This window comes from Pelodiscus sinensis, chromosome 13 (genome assembly GCF_052426305.1).
Source record: "Pelodiscus sinensis isolate ZL-2025 chromosome 13, ASM5242630v1, whole genome shotgun sequence".
Lineage (NCBI taxonomy): Eukaryota > Metazoa > Chordata > Testudines > Trionychidae > Pelodiscus > Pelodiscus sinensis.
The window spans coordinates 28030073-28038833 of NC_143064.1; the positions used below are offsets into that span (position 1 = coordinate 28030073).

Genomic DNA, 8761 nt, shown 5'->3' on the forward strand with positions numbered 1-8761 from the left:
AGAGCAGGTATATATAAAAATCAAGCTCTGGAGTATTTCTGCTTTGCAGGGAGATTGAACAATTGCACAGGAAATAATATTGCTAACCATGACTCTGTAGTTTAGGCAGTAGAACATGTAAGCTTTGGTGATGAAGGAATAAAGCAGGGGCATGGAAAACGGAAGGAAACAATGTAAGTTACTTCTCTCTCTCTCTGATCAAACACTATTGAGTGTACATTGTATCATGAATGTTGTATTTGACATCACTAAAACACATACACGGCTACGGAGTTCTGGTGATTCCAGTGGTACTGACTACTCTCAACTCTGATTAAAAAGGGTTATAGCCAACATTAAAAGAAAAAAGTGTTACCCACTACTGTTACACACTAGACTCAAGATTATTACTACTGAACCAGATTAGAGAAAAACAAACAAACTTTTCCTCTGTTTTTAACTAGTTTTAGAGTTAGCATATGACAGTATCTTGGGTTTAGTCAGTTTCACAGTGAACCCCATACAAACATTTTGTGTGGATTTCACACAGCAGCAGGAGAGAGAATAATAATAGATGGAGAAAGCAAAATGTAGTTGTAAAAATAAACTTTCAGCAGGACTCAGAACAAGTATACTACCCCCAAACTATTTTTACCACAGTCTCCCCCCATTTTAAGATGACATTATGATGGATCTTTCTAACAGTTAATGGGAGCTAAATGCAGTCTGCATCCCATAACATCAGTCCCATGTACTGCTTTTCATACAAAGAGCCCATAATGCGTTAAAAAAAAAAAGAAGTGGTTAAGCATTATCTCTATTTTACAGATGAAATAGAGCTGAAGCACATAGTGATCAGCCCAAGGCCTCTCAGAGGAAGTCCCTGTCAGCTTTTCCTTCTGTAGTACAGAAAAGGAACCAATATTTATTTCTCAGTACGCAAATTACTATATAACATGTATTACTTTTTATTTTTTCCAACGTGAGAAATTTGAAATAATTGAGAAACAACTCTCTTTCTAAAGTCTCAGCAATTTAGTCTGCAGAGAAGTTATAATCACACTATCAGTAATTACTTTTATATTATTCACTTCATAGCTAGTAACATTAGCTACAAAGTCATCAAAGCAAACACACCCAATTTACATGGTAATGTCTTCTCACTCTACCTCCCTTTCTTTAACTGAGGAAATACTCCATTGGATCAGTGTTCCAACATTCAAATTTAGCTCGACACAGCCAATACCTTACCTATGCAGAGGTCTCTAGTGCTGGCCAAAACTCAACAGTGCTGTATTTTAAATTCTCTTCTGCATCACCCTGCAAGGAGTGTGAAGCAAGAGTGGAGCTTTGACAGCCTGGAAAAGTGTTTGTTATTCCAGACTCCCTCAAGTTTGCAGTCTCCCTGGAGGGGTTGACTGAATAAACAGATGCTTGGAGAGAAGGGAAGGGGGACTCTGCTTTTTATTACAAGAATTAAGAAAAAGAGGAAATCTACATTCATATCCCTGTTTTGCTACTTTCCAGTCTCACTTAGAGAGCCCACACAGATAGTCGGATGCTAAAAAGCTATCTCTGAATAAATATGCCAGACTGGATCTGCCCATCCCTCTTCCTGTGGATCCACACATGGAAGGAAATCTCTAAGTGAGGTGTCCCCTCTGTCCAAGTGTCACTTCCATGTCAAAATTCCCTAATCTGCTATTCTGATCACTGTGGCTCCAAGGAGATGCGGTTCTGAAACCCACAGGACAAAGCAAGCCCACAGGGAAGGGCACAATGTCTTTCTTCTCTTCCCCTCCACTGTCCTATCACCATCTCAGCCCTTCCACCATCCCCATCCAATCAACAATCAGTAGAAAAAAAATGTAATAAAAACTGAAGCTGTATGAAGTTTTCTGCTAAAGCCCTCTGCTCTGTGGATTCCCCCACCTATTTATCCTTCCTGTAGGGGGGGTAAGAGCAGTCAGCAGAAGTACAGTTAGCTCAGCTCAGTCCAAGCTGCACTGATGGGAGTGGGCAAGGATGATGGTCTAGCGCTAGTGTCAATATATAGACCATCCAAAGGGATGGTAACTCTAAACTCTGACAGATCTCCGAAGTGCTGTCAATTTGGGGTGGGGAGGATGGATCTGGCCTTTCCTCCCCATTCCTTGCAAACCATCTGAGGGACACTGAATAGAATCTCCCTTAGATTTCCTCCTTCCTGGCCCTCTCCTTTTCTCTTAAGGAAAATCCAGGGTGCATGTACACACACAAAGAATTAATTTAAAGAAATAGATAAAGTTGAAATCTACAGAGACTTCAGAAATCTACAGAGACTTCAGAGAGTCTAGCAGAAAAGGGTAAAATGTGGTCTGGGAATTGATACTACTCTGTCAGGGTTAGAAGGGAAAGGTTTTTGTGAACATATGGGAAATTATATACAAAGTGCTTTGAGAATACAATAATTAGAGCAGGTTACACTAAGATAAACTACATTCATATTACTGACAATTGAAAAAAAGCTATGACATAAGGGTTCTCTTCAGGCCTCTGAGTTTAGTGTTTGTTTCTCAGCTACCTTGTGGACTAGGCTTAAAGAAGGGATGAAAAAAGTGCATAATTCCCCACACGCAAAGTAAGCTACTCAAGCTAAGAGAAATATCCACCTACTGGAACACTCAAGCATTTAGCGCAGGCAACCTACAATGTGACACATTTTAACAATTTAAAACAAATGTGCACTGAAATGTATCCACTAAACTTGCCTCAAATATACAGTTTAGCTAGGGATAATAGTATATCATTTTATATTGATCCATAATTTTTAAACATTCATTCCCCTTCATTTGCATTCCTTATAAAAATGTCAAACCGTTTACAAAGGGCACCTAACCATCTCAGGCAGATTTTTAAAGGCACAAATGGGGGTAACTCAAGTGATTTTCAGTAGGCCTGAGGCACCTAACTTTGTGCCCCACAAAACCTTCTTCCTCCCCTTTTGGCTTTTATTTAATGTACCACTAAATATTGCAGGTTGCTTGTTTCTTTGAAAAAACCTATAAAAATTCTGCTACAATTTTCTGCAGATTTTACTGGCTAATTCTGACACGTTGACAAATTTTACTTGCTAAACAATATCAGTTATTTAATATTTTCTTACTTTAATTCTTGCAATAATGATCCTCAATGACATAGAAAATCTGTCACAATGGGAGGATTTAGGTCACATGGAGCAAGCATGAAGAATGTGGGTAACCCAATGTGCTGAAAAGTACAGGTTGGACTAAGGTAGCTCTTGCAATAACAACTGGCACTTAAAAACATTTTTTGCAGCAAGAAGATAAACAAAAGAGACAAAAAACTACATATATCTGCAGAACTTGCACAGAATTCAGAAAATATTCCCCAAATATATAACCACTGCAGAATTCAGAGGGAAATCCCCCATGCATGTCTATTGTCCATACACGAGTATTGATTTCTGTAATACTTACAGAAATTCTGGAGAAGTGAAACCTAACTCCCCTTTCACACAAGTGTAAATTAAGATTTTTTCCACAGACATCTTTAGTATGGCACAAACATAAGTAAGAGGAGAATTAAGCTTCAGTCTTATTTTATAGTAGATCTTGAGAGCAACCTGATATTATTCTACACACACAGGGTTGCAATTTCAAATTCTGAGTCTTTATCTGGGACCTATTCTAAGTCAAATCTTATTTTTCCCATCATCAGAGAACTGTAAATTTTCCTCAGGAGCTCTCATGAATGTGCGGAGACTGCACAATTTAAGTGGCTGTGTTCATTTATATGCAGACTCACAATGCTGCATCCAGCCTTCTACACTGCAGTCTATAGTCACTATACCAGGCTGTACAGTCTGTCATCTTGAGACAGCAGGTGTTTGGCATTTTTAGAAGCTTGTCGGCAGACAATGAATTTAATTAATTTGATTTCATTCTTACGTTTCAGTTTGTATGTTAGTTATTTATAGTGCCACACCATGAAGCCAATATATAAATAAAATAAAACTTTATATTGATGGAGTGCCACACACTGAGAAACTAATTATCTGAAACATTTTACCAAACCAAAGTCTTAGACACAAGGTTGATCAACATGGTACCAGGAAGTCTACCTATGCCAGGACTGAGGAACCTAAGGCCGGGGGAGGGGGGGGGGGCGGATGTGGCCCCTGGATTTCCTGGATATGGCTACAGCGGCTCGGAGCTCTCCATGGCATTGGAGAGCCTGCACTTGTGCTCCAGTCCGTGCCCTATGGTGCTGGAACACACAAAATCTACTAGCCTAGGCCTCCCTAGTCTCTCAGTGTGGGGAATAGTGATAGAAATGTAGCCGTGTTAGTCTGGTATAGCTGAAACAAAAAACAGGACTATGTAGCACTTTAAAGACTAACAAGATGGTTTATTAGATGATGAGCTTTCGTGGGCCAGACCCACTTCCTCAGATCAAATAGTAATCAACAACCTAGTAGTTATTGATTAGGTGGACTTTGGTGTAGCAGGCAAACAAGAGAGAGAAAAGGAAAAATGATAAACAAAAGAACTTTTTGTAGTACAATCATCACAACTGATAACCTCAGCCCAACCATTTTTATATCCAAGAACTGAAATCCTTCTATCTTAGGTACTTACCTGAGCACCTAACAATTTTTGATGTAGATATCCTCACAATAGCCCTGTCAGATGGGGAGTTGAGACACAGAGACTAAAGGTGGGATTTGCAAAGGCATTTAAGCACCGAACTCCCACTGACACCATTAAATATGACTTAAATAGATTCCCCCCATTTTAGAACTTATTCCATCAAAGAACACGTCAACATGGTGGGACATTCTGCCTTCATTGGCATTATTTTTACTACTGTTCCTCGTCTTCTTCCTTTGACTCAAAGTGCTAATCTCCTCTGAAGAGACTCTGGACTCTATAGACATCAATGGAGGCAAAATACAATACAGAACATTGGTCTTTGTTCAGGTCCTACACTACAGAATCAAAGTGTAAGGTTCCACTTAGCCTTACTATATTTGAAGTGTAGTAATTATACTGGAATGCTGTAGTACTTCTTGTTAGGAAAACACACACTTCACCATGTTGTGCCTATATTTACATTGTATCACACTTATCTGTATTATTCCATTAATAAGCAAGATGATATTGCTCATCAACAAAAAATATTGTATATTTTGATGAAGAACACTTACCTGCTACTGGGACATACTATGCACTTATATTGACAATATACACATAACGTACACCAGTGAACTCTCTGTACATCATCTGTTCAAAAGGCCATCGAAACAAAATGACATTCAGAATATACTGCATGCAGGGAAAAGAGCTCTGCACATTAACTATGTAAAGTATCACTTTAAACAGACACATATGTAAAATATCTCACATACTATGGAGACAAGGTGGGTGTAGTTATATCTTTTACTGGGAGAGAGGTAATATTGGGAGCTTATAAAGAGCTCTTCTTTCTTAAATACTGCTGACAGAAAACTGTCCAAATGCGTAACAGGAAATTATGTTTATTGGATATTGGTTGCATCTATTATTAAAGACAAAAGTTACTTTTATAAGATATTTTTAAATATCCTTACACAGTAGCATGTGATTAGTGTATATGGCAATAATGCACAGATATTCGCATCACTGCAAAGCTATAGGTGATGTATATAATGTGTAGGTATAAATGAATGTTTAAACAAAGCTATATCATTTTACTTACTTTTTATAGCATTGATAAGTGCATTCCCATCTTTAATCACATCCTTTATGAATTTGTTGGTTCTCTCCAGCTCCTGCTCATAACATTTCAGCCTTTCTCGGAAATCTGGACTGTCCAGGTAGCAGTCGCTGAACTCTAAGGCAGGGTGTCCCATGTTCCTTGGAAAAAATTTAAAAAAGCAAAATGAAAAAGGAATTCCCCAGTTAAAAAAAAATCAAAATGACTGAAAGCAAGTATCCTAAAGTCCAACTCACTCCTACTAGACAGAGATGCTTGTCCTTGTCTCCTGGGGATAACAGCTATGATTTGTATATTACAGAACGAAGGGGCAGGTTGTTTGGTTGCACTCTACTGAAAACGTAAGGCAAAACGATACGACCTCTACCGCATTCTAAGGCATGGCTTGGTATTCGATCATATTCATTATTGCTCTCTTTTTACTCCTCAGCAAGTATATAGTGTCCTTCCCATTCCTTATTGAAAAGCCATCCAAACAGCAACTCCCCTTCTCGGATTTGCAGACTCTAGTTCGGTTCAAACCTCTCCACATCTACAACCACATCTGGCTGCTCTGAATGAACGCAGGGGCTGGGCCGGCTGGAAGATGTCCATCCAGCTCCCCAAATGTCCCCACCCCCTACAGCTCTGCTTTGTGCGAGGATTTCCTTCCTCGTATTCCTCAAGCACCAAGTGACTAATAGCCTGCAAAATAGGTTGGCACCTCCCCTTTTCTCCTGAGCTCTTAAAGAAACAGGAAGGATACGCTGATTATTCCTTCAAGGAACCAACTAGTAGCTTCCTCCCGGATCCGCTGGAAGAGCATACACACAGCCCTCGACCATTTACATTTCAACCAGCCTTGCATGGGCACCGCGTCTTATTTCAGCTCCTTAAGCCCCCGTCTGTTTCTTGCTCACACCTTAGCAAGCAGCTCCCTTTCCCCAAATCTCCCTGCGGTCACTATTCCGGTCAGAGGGTTGCCTGGGGATCTGCTAGACTGCTGAGCTCCTCCAGCTTCTTTTCCTAAGCAACCATGTACATCAGGTGGGGTATTTCCCAGGGAATGCCTCGCGGCTGGGGCTGAATGATCGCTCTTCGGCTTGATGAGCTAGCAATGCAGCTCTTGCAGACTCTCCCTCTGTTCCAGCCCTCTGCATCTGGCTGAGCCAAGCCCTCAAGGGTTAACACGTTGTTAATGTATCCTCACACTCTACGGACAGCAGGACGGATGCAGAAGGGAGGAGACACAATAGACGCAAGGCAGCTGCTGCAAACACTTCCCTGCGGAAACTGAACGTGATGAGGAGCCCGGTTATGCCGCGGGAGCACAGCGCTCCCTCCTCCAGACGGCGCGGGCAGGGATGCTTGGGAAGTGTAGTTTTTCTTTCCGCAGGATGTGCAGGGCTGAGAAGACGGACCCCGCCCTGGTTCCAAGCCCCCACCTATTAGCTTCCCCCCACTTCTCTTCCAAAAATTCTCTCATTAAAGGGAAGCCAGGTAGTGGACAAAGAAGCGTGGGCCTCTGAGCAAAAACTCAGGCTGAGTGATCAGCATTGTCTTCTCTCATTTACTTTGGCCCTACTAGTGTTCCCTAAAGTGGGATTGTGTGACTGCTGTGTCACTACTAGGACATTCCAAAAAGACCATCTCACTCTGTTCCTGTGATAAAATTACTACAATAAAATGCAGAGCTTGCAATCAAAGCAGGCAAGTTTGTAAGAAATGCCAGAAAAAATACCACTGACCCCAGAGTGAAATTGACAGCAGCCCAGAGAACCCCCCTTCACCCATTTGACTCGAGCCTTTAACAGAAAGCATGGCAGGTGCCTTTAGGAGTGCTTTTCGCCCACAGTGAATAGAGTGTGGTCCACAGGTGCCCACGGATGTCTTATGCAAGTACAAACTTTACTGGGAACAGAGCCAAATAAAGCTGTTTCAAAACAAGCTAACAGATTTAAAAAAATCCAAATGAAATTCTTATCTACAGTTCTGGTTGTTAGCCTGCTATCCCTGTCTTCCTAATATAGAGATGGCTAGGGATAAGATAGTGGCTAGTGTTTTTTTCCCATAAAGTGCATGGTGTTCAGCTGGCATAAAGGGGTCATATTACTAGCAGATCTACCCCCTTGGGAATTCCCTGGTGTTGGGAACACCTCAGCTACCAAGAGCCACCTATAAAATAGAATTATTTTAACAAGGGAAATTGCATTCCTTTTCTATTCAGACCGTATACCTCATGTCATATCTACAGGAAACTACCATGATATACTAGCAAAAACATCACTTGAGATTTGCTTTAATCAAAAAACCTACAATCAAACATATGAATGCTATTTTTTGTTTACAGTTTAATGCATATATAGAGCATGTAGGCATGCCACGAAGGAGCTGATTCTCCTTTCACTTACACTGTTGAAAATTAGGAGTCACTCCGTTATAGACAGTGGAGATAATCTAGTACAAGACTTTTGTTTGAGAGCAGAATTTGGCCCAGAGACTGTGATTTGTGCTTTTGTCACTTCTTGCATTGATACTGTTCTTACTATTTTTGCTGTGCATTTCATGATGAAGAAAGGGGCCAGCCTGATGGCTTAGCATCAGAAGTCTCATGTTTATCCCCTAACAATTGCAGCACGGCAACAGCTATGAAAGTTTCCCTAACACACTGTCCCATTTTTTGTGCCTCATCCTGAATCTGGAGAGACCATTGTTAAGAATGTGAGCATGTAATGTTGGCAAGGCCAGGCATTGCCTTCCCAAAACTGCCTACGCTCTCCACCAGCCACCCCAGAGGGCTTGGGCTGCAGTCAAGGAAGCAGGTTTAAATAATTTTTGGTGGTGCCCAGAATGGGTCTAGTCCCACCCCCCCATTCCCCTGCCTGCCCGCCCACACTTGCCCACTTCAATATATTATATTGAATATTAAATATATTTAAATATACATATTTCACCCTTTTTTTTATATTTGCACCCTTTTTCCCTGGGTTATCCACACAAACACAATAGTAGCATAAGCATGGAACAAATTCCATGGAAGCAATGT

At 40.9% G+C, this 8761-nt stretch overlaps 1 protein-coding gene across 4 annotated transcripts in view; it reads right to left on the bottom strand.

The window, feature by feature from the left end:
- Positions 1-7020, bottom strand: part of OPHN1 (oligophrenin 1) — a 138593-nt gene extending 131573 nt beyond the window's left edge. The window contains exons 1-2 of one of the 4 annotated variants that reach the window (XM_025185727.3): positions 6638-7020; positions 5719-5876 (exon numbers count right to left, since the gene is read on the bottom strand). In XM_025185727.3, the coding sequence (XP_025041512.3) occupies positions 5719-5872 (154 nt within the window). In that variant the 5' untranslated portion in view covers positions 5873-5876; positions 6638-7020. The other 3 variants (XM_075940818.2, XM_025185726.3, XM_014574671.4) reach the window with 3 other exon arrangements.
- Between the last annotated feature and the right edge of the window lie 1741 nt (positions 7021-8761).